The sequence below is a fragment of the Capra hircus genome, chromosome 4, assembly GCF_001704415.2.
Source record: "Capra hircus breed San Clemente chromosome 4, ASM170441v1, whole genome shotgun sequence".
NCBI lineage: Eukaryota > Metazoa > Chordata > Mammalia > Artiodactyla > Bovidae > Capra > Capra hircus.
The window spans coordinates 112,872,473-112,895,267 of NC_030811.1; the positions used below are offsets into that span (position 1 = coordinate 112,872,473).

Consider the following 22,795-nt stretch of genomic DNA (forward strand, 5'->3'; position numbering starts at 1 on the left):
GTTGCCCTGGCGACGCGGGTTGCTGTAGTTCCGCGCCTCTCTGGGAGTTTGGGATTGGTCTCAGCCGCCAGCGGGAACAGACTCGTCTCGGACTTTGCAGGTGACACCCACCCAGACGCCAGGTCGGCAGGTGAGCGGGGTCAGACGGCCAGTGGGGTCGGGACCGGGAGGGACCCCTGTCTCCTGAAATGGAGGAGCACCGGGCCAGGGCGGGACTTCGGAACCTGCTGTCTCCTGCTGGCTACTCTGCGTGTGTGCCCCTGACGCATATACCCTGGCTGGACGGCCCCTGCTGATGCCTTGCCTGGGCGTGCGCGCACTACCTGAATGGTGAGACTCCTGCATACCTGTCAGGTGGAGGAGGACGGACCAAGTAGGGGTGCGGACCCAGCCTCTGCAGCTCAGCCCCGGCAACGGTTCCTGGCTCACCCGTGAACACCTGGCCCAGCGTGTCTCAGAGCATGAGGAATACCAGCAAGGAGCTGCACGGGGCCGCGAGCCGCTACGCTCCCTGTGGTGAGTGACCAGAGGAGAGGATCTGCCTTTGCTCTGCTGCTGGACAGGCTCACCTGTGTCCTGCATGCGTGTGTGGAGAAGGCGGTGCGGAGGGGACAGGACTAACACGGGGTACCATCAAAGAAAGCTACACACCGCCCCTGTGCCCCAGGGTGGAAGTAAGGCTTAAAAGTAAGGTGGGGATCTAGGGGTAGAGGGGAACTTGACTTCTGGGGTTCTTTCGTTTGTTTCGCTATTTTCAACAAAAGAAAGCCAGGCTACCCACGGCTGTTAGAGCTACTCAGTTCTTGGAGCAATAGCATCTCTGAAAATTTCTCTGTAACAGTAACCCTGTGTTGACTTGGACACTTTCATTTTCAGCTGCATCTTTGTGTATTTCATTGATCACCTATCTCTTGCTCCTGATTTAGACTCCAACCAGGGTAACTGTGTCTTCTGCTTTAAGCTCATGAACACAGGAAGTAAGCCTCCTGTGGAGGTTGGCACTGCAGTGGGCTTCTCATTGTGAAGTTGGAAGAAGGGAAAGAAGACCTAGCTGCTGTGGTCTGATTTTAACTTTGTTGTTATTCTTCCGCATCTCATGAAGGACTGGAGTAGGAGGATGGAGAAGAGGGTCCCGAAGCTCTGTTGGAAGAGGCAGGGTAGGGGTTGGCAAGTGGACTGCAGGCAGCGGGGCTGAGTGTGGCCTTCACAGTCTCCCCGTGCTTCCTGCCCAGAGCTCTGCTGTGACCTCTGTTGATGAGGCTGTGGCTGTGCTGGAATGGAGGGGAAGGGGCACAGGAGGCCTGGGTCCCAGGCTCCACTGTAGGCTCTCAGCCTGGTTTTCTGGTGTCTCAGTGCCCTACTGCGTAGCCTCCCCTGTGTGCTAACACTGTCACACTAACATTGAACTTCAGGACAACCTGCTGAGGGGTTGTTAGCTCTGGTTTGCAGATGAGAAACCTGAGGCTTAGAGTTTCAAAAAGCTGCCCTATTCTCCAAGGTTGAGGCTGGTTGCCAGGACCCTGCCTTAGGGTTGCCACTCATGGCTCAAAGACCAGAGAACTGCAGGATTGAGTCACCCTATGGTCATGTCTGAGCCAGGCTCCTTGTAGATAAAGGAAGCCAGGAGGAGACAGGGGAGCCGGTAAAGAAATCTACACAGTTGTGAGTGATCTGGTGCCAGACAAGTACTAATCACGGTTGAGGACAAGATAATTCTCACTCCTTCAACCATGTGTATGTGTGTGTGTGAGAGAGAGAGACAGTTGGTTCACAGTCACTCATGTGCTGACTCTCTGCAGGGCACGCCATCATAAACAGCCAACCAAATTAGAGCTCAGTTCCTGCCCGAAGCTTCCAGTAATGAGATGTAGAAACTACTCTGTTCTCTATGGATTAATTAGTAATCAAAACACAGAGAGGAAAAATAAAGCAAGAACTGAATGCTTTCCCTCTGAAAGAAAATATTTGAGCTGAAGATGATCAGATATGATGCTCCTAAGCCCTTCCTCCTGGTTCTAAAACTAACTCTGTGAGCTCAGGCAAACTTCGTAAAAGCTTTCCCGTCGGGGTTTTCCCCCCTCCTCTTTCTCTTTTCTCCTGTTCCCTCTATTGTGTTTTCACTATAGTGTCCATCTCATTACTGTTGTTTAGATGTTTTAAAGATTTTTCCATGAACATTGATTTTTTACACAGTGAACTCAGCTTTAGTTCTAAGTAGAAATTGTGTGGCCAACTTTTAGCTGTGGAGGAAGGCGACTTCTTGTTCCTGGGATCCGTGTGTGCTTGTGTAAAGCCATCTATTCAGCCTGTTTTCCTGTGATCCTGCTGTATCACTCAAAATTCTCCAGAGCCCAACAACATTTGTGCCTGTGTGTGTGTGTGTGTGTGTAGAAAGAGAAAGAGAGATTGACTGAGACATCGATTTATTTTAAGGAACTGGCTCACACAGTTGTGGAGCAGGCCGAGAAGGAGCTGATGCTACAGTCCTGGGTTGGAAGGCTGTCTGGGGGCAGAATTTCTTCCTTCTCGGGAGACCTCAGCCTGGGAACTGTGGCCTAGCCAAGTGGACGCAGGAAATCACCCACTACACCTGCCAGGAGCTGGTCCTGTGTTAGGCCCTGACTGCCATGCATTTTGGACAGCTGGTTCCAGTAAGCTCTTAAATTCTAGAGACACTTGTGTCACGGTAGTGGCATCTTTTTAATTTCACATCCCTCCTAGATTTTGTTCCCCTAGCTCTCAGTCAGCTGTGATGTCTGTTCTTATATTTGGACACATGGGTTCATCAGTTTCAGATGCAAAGTGTCACCGGAACACCAAGAGGCTGAGTGTCTTCTCTCTGTGGGGTTATGAGTGGACCTGATAACTGCAGGTCCCTGGGCTTCTGCCGACACCTCTTGCTCCTGGCAGGGACCCTCACAGGTGGTCACCAAAACCACCTGCAGGCTTCTGTCCTAGGTGCCCACTGAGGGGCCTCAGGGCTCTGCCAAGGCCCGTTCCGCTCACCACCCGTGACCGCTCTCTGGGGGAGGTAGGGGTCAACAGATCCACGGGGAGGGAGGTGAGAGAGTAAGCTGGCCTTCTCTTATCCCCCTTTGCCCTCCCACCCCATCTTTATCAGATCTCAGATCCTAGAAATCTCATACACTGTTTGAATGTATTTGTTTATTTTGGTTGCACTGTCTCTTCTCTGCTTGCACGGACCCGCCCCAGTTGTGGCGAGCAGGCATCTCCCTGCGTGGCCTCTCTTGCTGGCAGAGCGCAGGCTCCAGGGCACACAGGCTTCAGGAGTCGCAGCACGTGGCCTTGGTAGTGTGGCGCACAGTCTTAGTTGCTCCAAGATCGCACAAGGGATCTTTCCAGACCAGGGATCCAACTCCCATCCCCTGCATTGGCAGACGGATTTTTAACCACTGGACACACCCTATATCTGTACTCACCGCACGTCAGTTTTGTGGGACCCAACTGGTTGTTTCCACGGGAGCCACACTCAGCCCCCAACCAGTCTGCAGCCTGAGAGGGTTCCCACAGCGTGAGGTTGCCCAGGGCAAAGCCCCTGCCTCTCTGTTTAGCAACCCTTCAGGGTGCTTCCCCCCTTTCCTGTCTGACCTCTCAGGATGTCCTGTTTCCCGCCTCGAGCAAAAGGAAAGCTGAGGGGCTTGTGTGGAGAGGATGCGCCTGCCAGGATGCCCCCCCGGGGGGTGGGTGTCAGGTCAGGTTGTTCACCATCCAGCCTTCCTGAGGTGGCACTCGGTCCTGCTCCTGTCAAGTTAGCCAACATGTTCACTAAAGCTGTGACTTCTGTCTCAGTATGTTTGTTTTAATTGAAGTATATAGCTGATTTGCAATGTGGTTTGTGCTGGTTTCAATGTACAGCAAAGTTATTCAGTTACACACACATATATGTATACATTCTTTTTCAAATTCTTCCCATTATAGGTTGTTAAAAGATACTGAGTACAATTCCCTGTGCTATACAGTGGGTCCTTATTGATTATCTGTTTTATATATAGCAGTGTGTACATGTGAATCACAACCTTCTAATTTATGCCTCCCCTCTTCTTTCCCCTTTGGTAAGCATTAAGTCTGTTTTCTATATCTGTGGGTCTATTTCCGTTTTGTAATCAAGTTTGTTTGTGTCATTTTTTAAGAATCCATTTATAAGTGAGACATGGTATTTGTCTGTCTCTGTCTGACTACTTCACCTAGTGTGATCATCTCTGGGTCCATCCCTGTTGCCGCAGTGGCATTAGTTCATTCTTCTTATGGCTCCATAGTATTCCATTATATGCACCACGTCTTCTTTATCCATTCATCTGTTGATGGACATTTAGGTGTCTTCATATCCTGACTATTGTAAATAGTGCTGCTATGAACACTGGGGTGCATGTATCTTTTTGAATTAGAGTTTTCTTCTTTTCTAGATATATGCCCAAGACTGGGATTGTAGGACTGTATGGAAGTTCTATTTTAGTTTCATAAGAGAGCACCATAGTATTCTCCATAATGGCTGCGCCAATTTACATTCCCGCCAGTAGTGTAGGAGGGTTCCCTTTCCTCCCCACCCACAGCATTTTTTGTTTGTAGACTTTTTGATGATGACCATTCTACAAAACTACAATGACCTCGTTGTAGTTTTGATGTGCGTCTGTCTGCTGCACTCAATATGCCAGCACATTTGGAAAACTCAGCAGTGGCCACAAAACTGGAAAAGGTCATTTTTCATTCCAATCCCAAAGAAAGGCAGGGCCAAAGAATGCTCAAACTGGAGTACAGTTGTGCTCATTTTACCCGCTAGAAAGGTTATGCTGAAAATATGAACTGAGAACTTCCAGATGTACAAGCTGGATTTAGAAAAGGCAACAGATCAGAGATCAGATGCTTCGTTGGATCATAGAAAAAGCAAGAGAATTCAAAAAAACATCTACTTCTGTTTCATTGATGATGCTAACGGCTTTGACTGTGTGCATCACAACAAACTGTGGAAAATTCTTAGAGATGGGAATACCAGACCACCTGACTTGCCTCCTGAGAAACCTGTATGCAGGTTAAGAAGCAACAGTCAGAACTGGACATGGAACAACAGACTGGTTCAAAATTGAGAAGGGAGTACGTCAGGCTGTATATTGTCACTCTGCTTGTTTTATTTATATGCAGAGTACATCATGGTAAATGCCGGGCTGGATGAAGCACAAGCTGGAATCAAGATTGCCGGGAGAAATATCAGTAACCTCAGATAATACCCCTGTAATGGCAGAAAGTGAAGAGGAACTAAAGAGCCTCTTGATGAAGGTGAAAAAGCTGGCTTAAAACTCAACATTCAACAAACTAAAATCATGGAATCCAGTCCCATCACTTCATGGCAAATAGAAGGAGAAAAAGTGTGAGTAGTGACAGGTTTTATGTTCTTGGGCTCCAAAATCACTGCAGATGGTGACTGCAGCCATGAAATTCAAAGGCACTTGATCCTTGGAAAGAAAGCTATGACAGACCTAGACAGCATATTCAAAAGCAGAGACATTACTTTGCTGACAAAGGCCAAAACAGTCAAAGCTATGGGGTTTCCAGGAGTCATGTGCAGATGTGAGAGTTGGACCATAAAGAAGGCTGAGCACCAAAGAATTGGTGCTTTCAAACTGTGGTGCTGGAGGAGACTCTTGAGAATCCCTTGGACAGCAAGGAGATCAAAGCAGTCAGTCCTAAAGGAAATCAACCCTGAATATTCATTGGAAGGACTGGTGCTGAAGCTAAAGTTTTAGTACTTTGGCTACTTGATTCAAAGAGCTGATTCACTGGAAAAGACGCTGATGCTGGGAAAGATTGAAGGCAGGAGGAGAAGGGTGTGACAGAGGATGAGGTGGTTGGATGGCATCACCAACTCAATGAACGTGAACTTGAGCAACCTCTGGGAGACAGTGAAGGAGGACAGGGGAGTATGGCCTGCTGCAGTCCATGGGGGCAGAGTCGGACATGGCTTAGCGAGATTGGTGATGTTGAGCATATTTCCACGTGCCTGTTGGCCATCTGTATGTCTCCTTTGGAGACTTGTCTATCTGGCTTTTCTGACCAGTTTTGATTGGGCTGTTTGGGGGGTTTTTATGCTGCTGTTACTGCCTTATATGAGCTGTTTGTGTGTTTTGGACATAAACCTTTATCCATCACACAGTTTGCAAGTATTTTGTCCCAGTCCATACTTTGTCTTTTCATTTTGCTCAGGTTTTCTTTGCTGTGCAAAAGCTTGTAAGTTTGATTAGTCCCCTTTGCTTCTCTTTGTTTTTATTTCTATTGCCTTTGGAAACTGACCTAAGAAAACATTGTTATGATTTATGTCAGAGAATGTTTTGGCTGTGCTGTCTTCTAGGAGCTTTATGGTGTCATGTCATATTTTTCTCTCAGCCGTTCTGAGTTTACTTTTGTGTGTGGTAAGCAAGTGTGTTCTAGCTTCATTGATTTAAATGTGACTGACCAGCTTTCCCAATACCCTTGCTGAAGAGACTGTCTTTTCCCCATTGTATAGTCTTGCCTCCTTCGTCAAAGGTTAGTTGACCACAGGTGTGTGGGTTTATTTTGGGGCTCTTTATTCTAGCCCTTTGATTGGATTGTCTGTTTTTATGCCAATACCACACTGTTTTGATTACTGTAGGTTTGTAGTATTGTTGGAAGTCTGGGAGAATTATGTCTCCAGCTTTTTCTTTTTCCTCAAGATAGGTTGAAAATTCTGAATCTTTTAATATTCCATATAAATTTTAGGATTATTTGTTCTAGTTCTCTGAAAAATGTCATGGGTAATTTGACAGGGATCAAGTTACAGCTGTAAATTGCTTTGGGTAGTATGGTCTTTTTAACAGTATTAATTCTTCCAACCTAAGAGCATGGGTAGAGAAGGCAATGGCACCCCACTCCAGTACTCTTGCCTGGAAAATCCCATGGATGGAGGAGCCTGGTAGGCTGCAGTCCATGCGGTCGCTAAGAGTCGGGCACGACTGAGCGACTTCACTTTCACTTTTCACTGTCATGCATTGGAGAAGGAAATGGCACCCCACTCCAGTGTTCTTGCCTGGAGAATCCCAGGGACGGGGGAGCCTGGTGGGCTGCCGTCTATGGGGTCGCACAGAGTCAGACACAACTGAAGTGACTTAGCAGCTTAGCAGCAGCAGCAAGAGCATGAGATATCTTTCCATTTCTTTAAATCATCTTCAGTTTCCCTTACAATTAGCAGCATATGTGTCTTTTGCCTCCTTGATCAGGTTTATTCCTAAGTATTTTATTTATTTATTTATTTTTGATGCTATTTTAAAGGGATTTTTAAAAACTTTTCCTTTGTGATATTTCATTATTAGTATAAAGAAATGCAAAGACTTCTGTATGTTAATCTTGTATCCTGCTATGTGGTTAAATTCATTTATCATTTTTAGTAGTTTCTGTGTGGAGTCTTTAGGGTTTTCTATATATAGTATCATGTCACCTGTGTGTAACAATTTTGCCTCTTTCTGACCAATTTGAATACTTTTGATTTATTTTTCTTTTTTGACTGCTCTGCCTAGGATTCCAGTACTATGTTGAGTAGAAGTGGTAAGAATGGGCATCACTGTCTTGTTCCAGAGTTTAGTGGGGAGGCTTTCAGCTTTTTACTGTTGAATATTATGCTGGCTGTGGGTTTGTCATAGTAGCTTTTTATTATGTTGAAATAGGTCCCTCTATGCCCACTCTGGTGAGAGTTTTTTTTTCATGAAATCTCAGTGTTTTAAGAGTCTAAGTTGATCAAATCTTGGCCAGCTTTTGGCCACATAGTCCAGAGACTTGCCCATGTTTTAAGTGATTTTGGATCCTTCAGGGTATATGATGCATGCTCAGTCGTGTCTGACTCTTTGCGACCCCATAGCCTGTATAGCCCATCTGGGTCCATGGGATTTACAGGCAAGAATACTGGAGAGGGTTGCCATTTCTTGCTCCATCAGGAATATGTACTCCCCAACATATCCAGAAATGCAGTCAAGTCCCAATTCAGGGAGGATTGAAGGAGAAGAGAGATAGACAATTAGGGAATTTGGAAACCTCACTGGGAGGCTAAGACCCCCAGGAAAGGGCTCTGGTCTCACTGCTTTGGGACAGCGGGGCAGCTGGGTGCAGAGGGCAGCCGGCCCCCGCAAGGGTGTTCTCGGGCTGGGCACTGTGGCTGCTGCTGGTGGCCTTTAGGATCTGCCGACTACATGACCACAGGGAGATGCGTCAGGTAACAGGTGTTCAGAAGAGGGCAGTTTTTCCTTTGCTGGTGTCCTGGGGAGGGTGAGACACCCTCCTTGATGTCTCCTGGGCAGGGGACCAAGCCAGCCTGGGCTCCATGAGTAACATCCCGACCCTGGGCCTCTTCCCTAGACTGGTATTACCACCTTCCTGTGAAGCAGTCAGAGAAAGCCGTGGATGCCCCACCAGCATCGCAGATTCCCGGCCTCAGTGACGCGAGGGAAGCCCCTAGTGGGCACACGCTTGGGCTGCGGAGGTACTGGGTGAAGGAGACGGACTCGGAGTACGTGAAGCTGGCCAAGCAAGGTGGCCGCCCTGGTGAGTGCTTTTATGTGTGTGTGTGGGGGGGTGGGCAGGTGGTGTGACCTTGTCATCTGGACGTCCAGATGCCATCTGCGATCTGGACACATGTGACTGTCAAGTGTAGGAATTTTGCTCAAGGTCATAGGACGTCCAGGTTGCCTGATACAGCCCAGCGTGCAGACTCTTCAGGGACGTGCTGCCGTTTATGGGAAAGACAGACGAGACTGTGCATTCACCAGATTGGGATTTTCTCTGGATTGCTCCTGAGCAACACCCTGGGAGGACTCCCGCACCAGCCTCATTGTGTAACTGCAGAGTCGCGGTCTGCACTGCAGTCACCCTTCTAGGGGGTAAGAAGGGGTTGCCCCTTCTGCACTTGCCCGTGAAGCATCTTTGTTTCCTGTTGCTCCGTCTCCTCATCCCTCAGGGGTATATTAATATCTTCTGCATGATAGAGGCTGGGATGAGTGTCAGTGGTGACGCTGAACATCCGACCTTTATCCATGATTTCACTGAGAAAGTCTTGCTCAGTTGTGCTAACTCAACTTGCTGCTCGGGTTAGGAGTCACGTCTGGAACACCTTCTGCCGGGCCTTTGTGGAGAGCGACCCTGAGAAACGCTGACCTTTCTCTTTCTGGCCGCTGCGCCTTCCGTGAAGGTTGTCACGGAGAAGGTGGGCTATGTGGCAGATGGTGGCATCTGGGCTGTGATGCTACAAAGCCCGGCACAGACTGTGTGACTCATTGCATGTGACGCACAGAAGCAGGGTCCCCCCCTCACTCTGAGCCTCAGGCTAAAAGAACATCAGTGGGGCAGCTGGCAAAATCTGAATAATATCTGTAACTGGATAAAAGGATTGCATCACACTGACTTCCTGATTTTGATCACTGCACTGTGATTATGTCATAACTGTCACTGGAAACACCCCACATGGTCCCCCAAAGAGCAACAGACAGTGACAATACTAATGGGGGAGAGAGAGAAAGAACAAGCACATTGGAAAGGAAGCATGGTGTTTGGGGAATCTGGGTGAAGGGTATAGCGGAATTCAGACCATTTGAGGGAACTTTTGTCTACATTTGAAATATTTAAAAAATGAAAAGTTCGAAAAGTAAAAAAGTTTCAAATGTCTACTAATAATATTGGCCACTGCCCCGCTTAGCAGGCAACACCTGCTTAGCAGGTGAACCAGTCACTCCCAGCTGGGGCCTGTCGACCCCCTGCCTGAGCGCCCCCTGTGAACCGCCTCGAGCCTGGAGGAGGGGGACGAAGACCTGGCAGCCAGTGGGTGGGCCAGGAGCTGGAGTCTGTGCCTCTCCGCCTGGCTCTGATGGGGAAGCGGGTTAACAGGAGCCCTACTCTCATGATTTAGAGGGGCTGGTGCCCGCTTCCCACCAGAAACCTGGAGCTTACCCCAGAAATGCCCCGGGTGTGAAGGAGTAGGGACGGAGAACGGACCCTTCTGGGCTGAGAGAGGAGACAGCAAGCCGGCCCCTGGGCCCGATGATGAGTTTTGTCTCCACAGTCGTTGGCCTGGAGCAACGACACCCCCCACCGCCTTCAGGGACGCTTGGATGGGAGGAGGGGTGGGGGGCAGAGGGAGGGGGTGTTCTCTGGCACCAGGCAGCACTGGCAGGTGAGAACCAGGGACACCCCGACGTCCGCCCCGGCCCCCACCCCGGACCCCAGAGAAGCCCAGGAGGAAGCCCAGTTCCCTTGTCAGCAGCGACCCGCTGGCTGGTGATGCTCAGGCTCGGATAGGGGTGGTGATGCTCACCGCCGCGTCTTTTTGCCTTCGAGATCTGTTGAAGCACTTTGCCCCCGGGACCACGAAGGGCTCCCCGGTGGCCTACTCCTTGCCAGACTGGTACATCCACCACAGCAAGCCGCCGACGGCAGACCAGAGACAGTGAGTGTCCTGACTGCAGCGTTGCAGCCACCGCCCAGCCCAGCACCCCCAGCCTCTGACTTCGCTCCAGCCGCCCCGCCTGCAGCCTCCTTGCAGCCCCCTGCAGCCCCTTCCTCTCCCACCCTTCCTGGCGCTCTGCAGACTGCCCAGCTTCTCCTGGGCCCTGCATCATGGAGGCTTCCCTCCTCCGCTGCTGTCTTTTTCCTCCTTTCCTCCCCCTCTCAACTCTTCCCCTCCCCTTCCTCCTTTCCCCCAGCTAAGAGTTGGAAGTTTATCCTCGCTGAATGAGGAGCCAAGAAAATGAGGGGTGGGGGTGGGAGTGGGGCTGGGGGTGGGCGGGGCCTGGAGGAGGTCAGTACCGGGTGCTGGAGTGGGGGAATGGGGGAGGGGGAATCCAGAGTGGGCCCTAAGCAGCTGGGCCGGGGCCCTTCCCTCTGTTTCTGCAGGGTCCCTGCTGTGTCCATACCTGACTACATGGTTTATGAAGAGTTTAACCCTGATCAGGCCACTGGCAACTTCGAGTCCAGAATGGGCCCCTTTGACTTTGACATGAAGACGGTTTGGCAAAGAGAGGCCGAGGAACTTGAAAAGGAGAAAAAAAAGGTGCACTAGATAGATAGTATGGCGTTGCTTTTCAGCTGTGTGTGTCTCGTGACCCCGGAATCTGCCTTTTACGTTTGATTTTTTCAAAGGCCAGTTGTTCAGTCGCTCAGTCATGTCCCACTCTTTGCAACCCCATGGACTGCAGCACGCTAACCTTCCCTGTCCATCACCATCTCCCAGAGCTTGCTCAAACTCATGTCCATTGAGTCGGTGATGCCATCCAACCATCTGATCCTCTGTCGTCCCCTCCTCCTGCCTTCAAACTTTCCCAGCATCAGAGTCTTTTCCAATGAGTTGGCTCTTCGCATCAGATAGCTGAAGTATTGGAAAATACAAAGATCAGAGGCCAAATAAATTAGCTTTCTTTTCTCCTTATCAACATCAAACCTGTGAGGTGAGACTGCCTTTTGTTTAAGGAGCTGACATGGGGAAAGTTGGCCACCATTTCCTATCTGCCCAGATAGGAAGGACATTATCCAGTTTCTGAACGAGCCCTTTCTGTTTGAGGGTTTAAGATAAAATTCCCCAGAATACTCTGTGTGGACAGGAAGGGAAGAGGAGACAGTGCTTCGCCGCTGCACAAACCCCGCAGGTGTATTTGACCTTGAAGGAGTGCTGGCTCCAGCGTGACACACTTTCAAGGCATTTCTGTTTCAAGGGAGCCGTGGAAGGCTGCTTATGGTGGTGTCTCAGTTCAGAGGCTGTTGGTCACGGCTGGCGTGGCTCTTGGGACGTGGGGATCTGTGGGTGAGCTGGTGATGTTCATGTTAAAACTACCATCCGTGTCCCGGCAATGAGCCAGCCTTGCCACCCTCACACCTCACACTCACACACACACACACACACACACACACACACACACACACACACACCAACCCTGCCTCTCCAGGGAGTAGCCTTGAGGCCCACTTCCCAGTGTCTAGTTGGAGGAGGAACCTTGGAAGTTTATTTTGGGGCTCAGAAAATTGAGCCCCATGTGCAGGGTCAGCTACCTATATTTAGCTGGCTGTTTGCCCCCAAGACACCCCAGCCCTGAACCTGGGTCTTGGCGTTTGCACGATCACTGAATGAGCTGCTGTCAGGAACATGCATGTTCCTGGTAACACCTCCCAGCAATACCCAGAGCCTTCAGATAGATGGTAAACAGGGTCAGTGCACATGGCCTGTTAAAGGCTGAAATACTGCATTGCCCCCAAACCATGGACAGAGTCATGCAGGGGCTGAGAAAGTGTGGGGAGCAAGCCCATTCTGTCCTGTTTCTCTGCACAGGTGAGGCTTGGCTCAGTTCAGTTCATTTGCTCAGTCATGTCTGACTCTTTGTGACCCCATGGACTGCAGCACCTCAGGCTTCCCTGTCCATCACCAACTCCTGGAGCTTGCTCAAACTCATGTCCATCGATGATGTCATCTAGCCATCTCATCCTCTGTCATCCCCTTCTCTTGCCTTCAATCTTTCCCAGCATCAGGGTCTTTTCAAATGAGTCAGTTCTTTGCATCAGGTGGCCAAAGTATTGGATTTTCAGCTTTAGCATCAGTCCTTCCAATGAATATTCAGGACTGATTTCCTTTAGGACTGACTGGTTGGATCTCCTTGCAGTCCAAGGGACTCTCAAGAGTCTTCTCCAACACCACAGTTCAAAAGCATCGTTCTTCGGCACTCAGCTTTCTTTATAGTCCAACTCTCACATCCATACATGACTACTGGAAAAATGATGCCTTTGACTAGGCGGGCCTTTGTTGACAAAATATGCTGTCTAGGTTGGTCATAGCTTTTCTTCCGAGGAGCAAGCGTCTTTTCATTTCATGTCTGCAGTCACCATCTGGAGTGATTTTGGAGCCCAAGAAAATAAAGTCTCTCACTATTTCCATTGTTTCTCCATCTATTTGCCATGGAGTGATGGGACTGGATCCCATGATCTTAGTTTTCTGAATGTTGAGTTAAAGTCAGCTTTTTCAGTCCTCTTTCACTTTCATCAAGAGGCTCTTTCGTTCCTCTTCACTTTCTGCCATAAGGGTGGTGTCATCTGTGTATCTGAGGTTATTGATATTTCTCCCGGCAATCTTGATTCCAGCTTGTGCTTCATCCAGCCCAGCATTTCACATGATGTACTCTGCATATAAGCTAAATAAGCAGGGTGACGGTATACAGCATTGGTCTACTCCTTTCCCAATTTGGAACCAGTCTGTTCCATGTTTGGTTCTAACTGTTGCTTCTTGACCTGCATACAGGTTTCTCAGGAGGCAGGTCAGGTGGTCTGGTATTCCCATCTCTTTCCATGCTTTTTCTTTTTTTTTTTTTGCTTCTTTGCTTTTTCTATGATTCAACAGATGTTGGCAATTTGATCTCTGGTTCCTGTGCTTTTTCTAAATCCAGCTCAAACATCTGGAAGTTCACAGTTCACATACTGTTGAAGCCTGGCTTGGAGAATTTTGCATATTACTTTACTAGCGTGTGAGATGAGTGCAATCATGTGGTAGTTTGAACATTCTTTGACATTGCCTTTCTTTGGGATTGGAATGAAAACTGACCTTTTCCAGTCCTGTGGCCACTGCTGAGTTTTCCAGATTTGCTGGCATATTGAGTGCACCACTTTCACAGCATCATCTTTTAGGATTTGAGATAGCTCAACTGGAATTCCATCACTTCCACTAGCTTTGTTTGTAGTGATGCTTTCTAAGGCCCACTTGACTTTGCATTCCAGGATGTGTGGCTCTAGATGAGTGATCATACCATCGTGATTATCTGGGTTGTGAAGATCTTTTTTGTATAGTTCTTCTGTGTATTCTTGCCATCTCTTCTTAATATCTTCTTCTTTTATTAGGTCCATACCATTCTTGTCCTTTATTGAGCCCATCTTTGCATGAAATGTTCTCTTGGTATCTCTAATTTTCTGGAAAAGATCTCTAGTCTTTCCCATTCAATTGTTTTCCGCTATTTTTTTTTTTTTTTTGGCATGGATCACTGAGGAAGGCTTTCTTTTCTTTCCTTGCTATACTTTAAAACTCTGCATTCAAATAGGTATATCTTTCTTTTTCTCCTTTGCCTTTAGCTTCTCTTCTTTTCTCAGCTATTTGTAAGGCCTACTCAGACAACCTTTTTGCCCTTTTCCATTTCTGTTTCTTGGGGATGGTCTTGATCCCTGCCTGCTGTACAATGTCACAGACCTCTGTCGATAATTCATCAGGCATTCTATCAGATCTAATCCCTTAAGCCTATTTGTCACTTCCACTGTATAATCAGGAAGGATTTGATTTAGGTCATACCTGAGTGGTCTAGTGGTTTTCCCTGCTTTCTTCAATTTAAGCCTGAGTTTGGCAATAAGGAGTTCATGATCTGAGCCGCAGTCAGCTCCCAGTCTTGTTTTTGTAGACTGTATAGAGCTTCTCCATCTTCGGCTACAAAGAATATTATCAATCTGATTTTGGTGTTGACCATCTGGTGATGTCCATGTGTAGAGTTGTGTCCTGTGTTATTGGAAGAGGGTGTTTGCTATGACCAGTGCATTCTCTAGGCAAAACTCTGTTAGCCTTTGCCCTGCTTCATTTTGTACTCCAAGTCCAAATTTGCCTGTTACTCCAGGTATCTCTTGACTTCCTACTTTTGCATTTCAGTCCCCTTATGATGAAAAGGACATTTTTGGGGGGGTTTGGGGGTGTTAGTTCTAGAATGTCTTGTAGGTCTCCTTAGAACCGTTCCACTTCAGCTTCTTCATCATTACTGGTTGGGGCATAGACTTGGGTTACTGTGATATTGGTTTGCCTTGGAAACAAACAGAGATCATTCTGTCCCTTTTGAGACTGCACCCAAGTACTGCATTTTGGACTCTTTGTTGACTATGATGGCTACTCCATTTCTTCTAAGGGATTCTTGCCCACAGTAGTAGATATAATGGTCATCTGAATTAAATTTGCCCATTCCAGTCCATTTTAGTTCAGTGATTCCAAAATATCAGTGTTCACTCTTGCCATCTCTTATGTGGCCACTTCTAATTCACCAGTCACATCCTCACCTGGGCATTGTTTTTGCTTTGGCTCCATCTCTTCCTTCTTTTTTTCTTAAGTTTTATTTATTTATTTATTTAACTTTACAATATTGTATTGGTTTTGACTTGAATCATACATTGACTTGAATCAGCCATGGGTGCACGTGTGTTCCCCATCCTGAACCCCTTCCCCCCCACCTCCCTCCCCATCCCATCCCTCTGGGTCATCCCAGTGCACTGGCCCCGAGCACCCTGTATCACGCATCGAACCTGGACTGGCGATTCGTTTCACATATGATAATATACATGTTTCAGTGCCATTCTCCCGTATCATCCCACCCTCTCCCTCTCCTACAGAGTCCAAAAGACTGTTCAGTACATCTGTGACTCTTTCGCTGTCTCGCATACAGGGTTATCGTTACCATCTTTCTAAATTCCATATATATGCATTAGTATACTGTATTGGTGTTTTTCTTTCTGAGTTACTTCACTCTATATAATAGGCTCCAGTTTCATCCACCTCTGTCTCTTCATTCTTTCGGGAGTTATTTCTCCACTGATCTCCAATAGCATGTTGGGCACCTACCAACCTGGGGAATTCATCTTTCAGTGTCCTATCTTTTTGCCTTTTCATGCTGTTCATGGGGTTCTCAAGGCAAGAATACTGAAGTGGTCTGCCATTCCCTTCTCCTCAGGTGAGGCTGCCAGCCATCAAGTCCAAGTATCCAAGCAAAGCGGGGACCCCTCTTGGCCACAGAGAGCCTGCAGGAAGCAAACTGTCCTTTCCACCCATGTAAGTGCATGGGCTGGGCAGCGCAGTCTGGATTTCGTGTGGTTTTGGCCTTTGGTCCAGGTGACAGCCACCCTCCCACACCAGAGGCGGATGCCGCCTACGGCTATTCACCTCCCAGCAGCAGGCGTCAGGGGCCTCCCTGCAGTTGCACACCTCCTGCGGCCCGGCCTGCCCCTTGCCCTCTTCTCCCATCTCCCCTTCCCTCCTCACGCCCCCGGCCCGTGTGGCCCCCTCTGTCCCCTTGTCGTCTCATGCGCCTGTGAGTGCGGGCTGAGTTCTCTCCTCCATCAGCCCGAGTGCTGCCTTCCCCTCTCAGGAACCCCCTCACCCAGGCTCACCCTGTCAGCCTGGGACCACTCGGCCTAATATGTGTGCGCTGCTCAGTCCTGCCGCCTTCTGTCCCTGGAGCCTGGCCCCCCGCATCCATGCCAAGTGAGCCCCGGACTCTGTGTTCCCATCCATCAGGTGCCCTGACGTGTGGGTAGTTGCCCGGCTGGAGAGAGGGCCCCTGATGCCTCTGTTTCTCTTCACTTTCCCAGAACCCCATTTTAGTGCCAGAACTACTGCCGTTAATTGTCCGACTAATCCTTCAAATGGCTTCTCCGCTAGTGGGCGGAGGGGAAGGGGAGCGATCAGTCAGTCACATTAGGCGTGACGAGTGTCATGGGAGCGCCACACTCAGACTATGAGGGCAAAGAATTCTATCATCATCTCTCTGTCTGTCCATTCATCCTTCTGTCTGTCCCCCATCATCTATCGTCTGTCTGTCATCCACCTCTCTGTCCTCTCTGCCCATCCATACCCCCATCTGTCTGTCATCTATCTATATCTGTAATTCCAGGTCTATCTCTCTGTCTATACACACAAACAGGGAGAGCCATTCAGAGCCATTAGGAAGACCCCTAGTAACGACAGAGTGGTTCGCAAGTCCGAGCCCGAGGCTCAGCGGGAACAGGTGATGTAGGCGCCCTGCTCGACACCTGAGCGTGCTGCTTTGGCCATGTCGATCTCCTTGCCTGTCTGAACGTAGGTTGTGATAAGGTCTGTAAAGATACAGCCACAGAGGTAAATGGAGAGAAGGCAAAGCCGTGCAAAGAAGTGGAAGATAATCTGTAATGTGAGCTGGGCAGAACTCATTAAGAAAATAATAACTTGTTGCAAAGTGGTAGAGTCTGAGTCACTCATCCCTCCCCAGGGATGGGGCAGTGCTTTCAGGAGAAAGCTCTCTGGAGAATGCTGGAATCCGGCTTCTTCTCATTGGCTGTTCTGAAGAAAGGCTTTTGGGAGCTGAACTAAGTGTGAGCTGAGCTAAGTATAAGCATCCAGGGCATGCTTGCTGGTCACTTCTTTATGTTTAAAAGTGGAGAGATTGAGAAAGAGGTGGAGAGGCAGGCAGAGAAGAGAACCATCTCTATCACGACTTTAGGAACAACACCGCATGTAATTGACCCTGAATATGTTTGCTCCTGGTTTTTCATTCACCTTTGTACTTAAGTACTTAATCTTTCTCTTTTTGAGACCTGGTCAAAGACCCAGTTCACCTACAAACTTTTCCAAACTGATTAGCAATGGATATAAGGATGAGTGGTTACAGCAGCAAGCGGACTCAGACAAGAGGGCCCCGCAGACCCCTCAGTCCTCTGTCTCATCTCCGTCCCCACCGGACGCTGAGCCGCCCGCAGACCCAGAGGCTCCCGGAGACGCCAAGGAAGCCGCAGGTGAGCAGCATGGCCACCAAGGGCCCTTGTCTCATTAGAAGAAGTGAAGTCGCTCAGTCGTGCCCGACTCTTTGAGACCCCATGGACAGCAGCCTGCACCAAGCTCCTCCATCCTTGGGATTTTCTAGGCAAGAGTACTGGAGTGGCTTGCCATTCCTTCTCCAGGGAATCTTCCTGACCCAGGGATCAAACCCAGGGCTCCCGCTTTGTAGACAGACGCTTTACCGTCTGAGCCACCAGGGAACTGTATCATAATGAGTGATCCGAAAGCCACATAAAACCAGAAGTATTGAGGTTACAGGCACACATGAGGATAATATGCATTTTATTTTTTCTCCTCTTTATTCGGATGAATAGCAAAAGTCATTATTTCTGTAGCTTTACGTTTTCCTTTGCTGCTGCTGCTGCTGCTGCTAAGTCGCTTCAGTCGTGTCCGACTCTGTGCGACCCCATAGACGGCAGCCCACCAGGCTCCCCCGTCCCTGGGATCCTCCAGGCAAGGACACTGGAGTGGGTTGCCATTTCCTTCTCCAATGCATGAAGGTGAAAAGAGAAAGTGAAGTCTTAGTTGTTGAAAATTCCGATGCTTCTTGTGTTGTACCACATGCATAATATCGATTTTAGTCTCCTGGATCCAAAAGGTCCTGACCCACGCAATGATTGGTCTTCTCTGGGGCAGCTTCAGAAAAAGCCCTGGCTTCTGCAGAGCACCAGCAGTTCACGTGGAAGTCGCGCCGCTGTCAGCACTTCCTACACTTTGTCATTAAGCTTTAAACATCAGCAGTTCAGTCCGTTCCCTGAAGTCTGCTATCCAGAAACACTATTTGGTTTTTAACAATCACAGTCACAGGGACAGTGGGTCTTATGTTTTGGCCGCGTCCATCTTCAAGTCTGTCGAGTCCTATGTTTCGTTTCTGTTGTTCAGTCGCCAAGTCACGTCCGACTCTGCGACTCCATGGACTGCAGTAGGCGAGGCTTGCCGGTCCTTCACTATGTCCCAGAGTATGTAGCTCTAGGAATTACTGACCGTTTACCTGTAGGAGTCGTATTTTTACCCTGAGGCTTCAGTTCTCCGATTAAGGAGGCAGGAGCTGTGTTATGTCCCTTCAAGCATCTCGAGTGTCTTATGTGATGTGTTATGTGTAAGTGTGATCTCTGTGCACCTTCCCGTCCAGTGGGCGCCTCGCTGCCCCAGCCACTGTCTTAATAACACCCTGCCTCCGCTGTCACCATGGTGCCGTCTTAAGTCATACAACCTTTCACTAATTTTTAAGTAATTATTAAAAGTAATTCTTTTAAAATTATCCTGTTTTATTGAATTGAAAAAGGAATGTATTTGTTCTTTATTCCAGAGTCTTCTCCTCCGAGTGAGTATTTTTAGAGAAACTGACCTGCGTCCAAATATAAAACGTGTCTCAGACACACGGAACAGTCGATGGACATAGTTCTTGAACCTGAAGCTGATGTATCTCAGAAGCCTGTGAGATCCCTCTCCAAACTGCTGGCGCCCTAACTATGAAAGCTGGTTTCATCCACCCTTTTAAAAAGTCGAGTTCTAGCAACACAGTCTGGGGACAGCAAAAGAAGGACCAGTTACATTATTACAAGAAGATTAGTCTTTTATGCAGATCACACAAGATAAAGCATAGTTCAGTTCACTTTAGAGACGTACATTTTATTAGGCACCGTGTGAGAGATGTGGGTTTAAATAATGGTAAAGAAGTGAAAGGGGCTTCCAAGATGACTCAGCAGTAAAGAATCCGCCTGCCAGTCAGGAGACACAGATTCAACCTCTGGGTCGGGAAGATCCCCTGGAGAAGGGACTGGCAACCCACTCCAGTATTCTTGTCTGGAGAATCCCATGGACAGAGGAGTCTGGCGGACTACAGTCCATGGGGTTGCAAAAGATACGACTTAGCAACTGAGCACAAACAATGAAAGGCCACGAGAGGACCCCAATAGAGATGTGGCAGGCACCAAGGCCCACCTATGGAGGGTCTCCGAGGGGTTTTATTATTGTTTTTCTGCATGGTCTTAAGTAGATAGAATTTTCTTCACCACCACCAAAATATCTTATCTGGTTAAAGAACATTAGTCTGAGGTTATATACTTCCTGCTGCTGCTGCTGCTGAGTCGCTTCAGTTGTGTCCGACTCTGTGCGACCCCATAGATGGCAGTCCACCAGGCTCCACCATCCCTGGGATTCTCCACGCAAGAACACTGGAGTGGGTTGCCATTTCCGTCTCCAATGCATGAAAGTGAAAAGTGAAAGTGAAGTCGCTCAGTCGTGTCCGACTCTTAGCGACCCCATGGACTGCAGCCCACTAGGCTCCTCCATCCATGGGATTTTTCCAGGCAAGAGTGCTGGAGTGGGGTGCCATTGCCTTCTGCCTATATATATACTTCCTACTGGGGAAAGAAATCATTGCACGTGTTATATAATATCCATGTGTTTGAATTTGCAGCAAGACCCTCTGAACCTCAGAGGAAATTTTTCACAGTTCAAAATTAGTGGAAGACCGAGTTGACAGGAAAGGCCCTGTAACTTGGCAGAATCACCATGCAGTTGAGCCAACCGGCTTCTGCGCATTTTCTGGGTCGCTGAGCATCCCTACCTGGTGCCGATCCTCCCTCACCAAGACTTCTGATCTGCCGGGTGCTGCGGCTGACCTCAGCCACACTGCCCAAGGTCTCCTGGTTCTTCTGGCCATCCTGGCTTTTCACCTGATAAACAGCAGACGCCCACCCAAAGCACACCTTTTCTTTCCATGGAAAGCACCACCTGCCCTCCACCGCTGCCAGCTGTGCAAGCCTAGACCGTATCAAGGCTTCTTGAATGTGTTCTCCTTCAACTAGACCAGAATTATTGTTTTTCACTGCAATTTTTGCAGCCACTGTAGGTGTTTCTGACACTGCCAGACAGCTGCCTTTAGATGAGTGGCGCTGTGTTCAGCATTTTTTGGTCAGCAGAGTCTTCTCAGCACATGCGGGACTGACTCAGGGACCACCAGCTGCCTGCGAGTTGGAAGCTGATGTTTCTGACATGTGATTAGTCCTTGTGGATAGGGCAGTACACTAGAATTTTATGTAGACTACAGTTATAATCCGGTAAATAGGATTACTACTTTAGTAAATCAGTACAGAGAGATTTCTTTTATTTAAAATAAATTAATAGGTTAGGGACTTCCCTGACCGTCCAGTGGTTGACTTCCCCTTCCTGCACAGGGGTTGCAAGTTTGATCTCTGATCAGGAAGCTAAGATGCCACCTGCCTCCTGGCCAAAAAGGAAAAAAACATAAAACAGAAACAATATTGTAACAAATTCAGTAAAGATTTTAAAAATGGTACACATGGGCCTCTCAGTCTTCTGAGATGGCCCACACTCTGGGGAGCCTGTTTCTCTCTAAATAAACCCACTTCTTACCTATCAAAAAAAAAAAAAAAAGATGGTACACATTAAAAAAATTAGCTTGCAAATAAAATACAATTAATAGGTTAGATTTTTAAGTTTACAAAACAGGCCATCTTAATATCTTTACTCATCAACTGTTTGTTTTACATTGCAGGTTCAGCAGCACCTCCACCTGACTCAACGCCCGTGGAGCTCAAATAAACCCGGACATAAAGGGCATCCTGGATCTCTGTTACGGCTATAGTCACAGGTCCCCTGTTATGGTTTATTAACACAAATTCTTACAGAGTGATCCGTCTTAGAACAGATGTGAACCCCCTGCTGCGTGGCGGTGCTGGTGTTGGGTTTTGTTTCTTGCGTCTCTCTGGGATGGCAGGCAAGTGGCCTTTGCCCTGCTGTGCCTTGCTGACCTGGGATGTCCCAGGGCCGCTTCCTCCCCATCCTCAGCAGATATCACGTCACCTCCTGCTGTGTGAGGCTCTGTGGGCCCTAACTCTATTGAAATCGGTGGTTTAGATGCTTAACTGGAAAAAACTCACCCAAAAGCTTTTTCACTGTTTTGGTCTTTAAATTTTTGTAGAAATAATTTTTCTGTTACAAACCAGCATTTAATTCCAGAATATTGTGATACAGTTTATATTAAGAAAAAGATTGATTTGTTATACCTTGAAGTTTTAAACATTTTCTAGTTTTAAATGTTTGATAATATTTTTTGCATCAACCAAAATTCATAGTAGTGAACATTTATTGTTTTGCATTAAGTAAAAATGTTTAAATACTTAATTTAGTAGTCTTAACAAAAATGTTTTAATACAGAGACAGTTCTCTCATTTTATAAATTTCATTGCCATTTAAATGTAAGTAATTAGCATAAAATGTAGTTTTATATTTTGTACATTTAATTCATTAATAAAATAATAATTTTCTGCTGGAAGATTTTCAGACAGCCAAGTAAAGTCAGAGATATTTTAGCTTCTTTCCCAGAATAAACTTATCATGTACTTGCTCACTTCAAATTGAAGTTTTCAGTTAATTCTTCATTTAAAGATACTGAGTTGAGCACATGGATCTGTATCCTTGAGATTGTGAGTGGTGTGTGTGCTGAACAGAGAGACTTTGCTTTAGGGGAAGGTGCCAACTTTCTTTCCTTTGTTATCTTTTCCTTCCTCTTCTTTAAAACCTACCCCATCCTCACCCTTCCCTCCCCAAGAAAAAACCATCAGCAACAGATACAGTAGCTTACTTAGTGTTAGTCGCTCCGTCGTGTCCAACTCTTTGTGGCCCTATGACTGTTGCCCACCTGGCTCCAGGCTGGAGGTGGCTCCACCTGGCTCCACCAGGAGCCACCAGGCTCCTCCTAGGGATTCTCCAGGCAGGAACACTGGAGTGGGAGAAGAACCCTTCTCCAGGGGATCTTCCCAATCCAGGGATCGAACCCGGGTATCCTGCATTGCTGGCAGATTCTTTACCATCTGAGCCACCAGGGAAGCCCCATACAGTAGCTTATGATGTTTAATTCTCTTTTGAGGGTATTAGAGTACGGAACCTGTGGTTTAGGGAGAGGAGAGAGTTTACGGGGACCTGTGACCAGACCTTGGTTCCATGCAGGGCTTCTGGTGTCTGTTACTGGTAAAAAACAACCCTGCAGTTAACTTCCTGCTTGGTAATAAACAACAGACTTGATGAAAACAGAAGTTTTGCACATTCCATCCAAATTATTTCGAAGCAAAGGGCTTTCGCCAAAAGATAGAAAATACAGCAAAATCATTCTAAATAAAAATTGTCAGCTTCAACCGGCAAAAAAGTGCTTAGTGAAATACTTCTTTTATA

The 22,795-nt window shown here is 47.8% G+C and overlaps 1 protein-coding gene across 1 annotated transcript; it reads left to right on the forward strand.

Annotated features, from left to right (window-relative positions):
• Positions 27 to 21,981, forward strand: C4H7orf57 (chromosome 4 C7orf57 homolog). The gene is made up of 9 exons (XM_018047446.1): positions 27 to 130; positions 355 to 516; positions 8,377 to 8,562; positions 10,348 to 10,456; positions 10,903 to 11,059; positions 15,738 to 15,835; positions 17,354 to 17,553; positions 18,906 to 18,920; positions 21,120 to 21,981. Exons 2-9 carry the CDS (start codon positions 462 to 464, stop codon positions 21,164 to 21,166), a joined length of 867 nt encoding a protein of 288 aa, XP_017902935.1. The 5' UTR covers positions 27 to 130; positions 355 to 461; the 3' UTR covers positions 21,167 to 21,981.

What these genes read in the sequence shown, in the direction of transcription:
- C4H7orf57 (XM_018047446.1), top strand. Translation starts at nt 462, where the DNA reads ATGAGGAATACCAGCAAGGAGCTGCACGGGGCCGCGAGCCGCTACGCT. An exon ending in CAAGCAAGGTGGCCGCCCTG is followed by an intron (nt 8,563 to 10,347) that starts GTGAGTGCTTTT and finishes TTTGCCTTCGAG; the next exon opens with ATCTGTTGAAGCACTTTGCC. An exon ending in AAACTGTCCTTTCCACCCAT is followed by an intron (nt 15,836 to 17,353) that starts GTAAGTGCATGG and finishes TCTCTTTTTGAG; the next exon opens with ACCTGGTCAAAGACCCAGTT.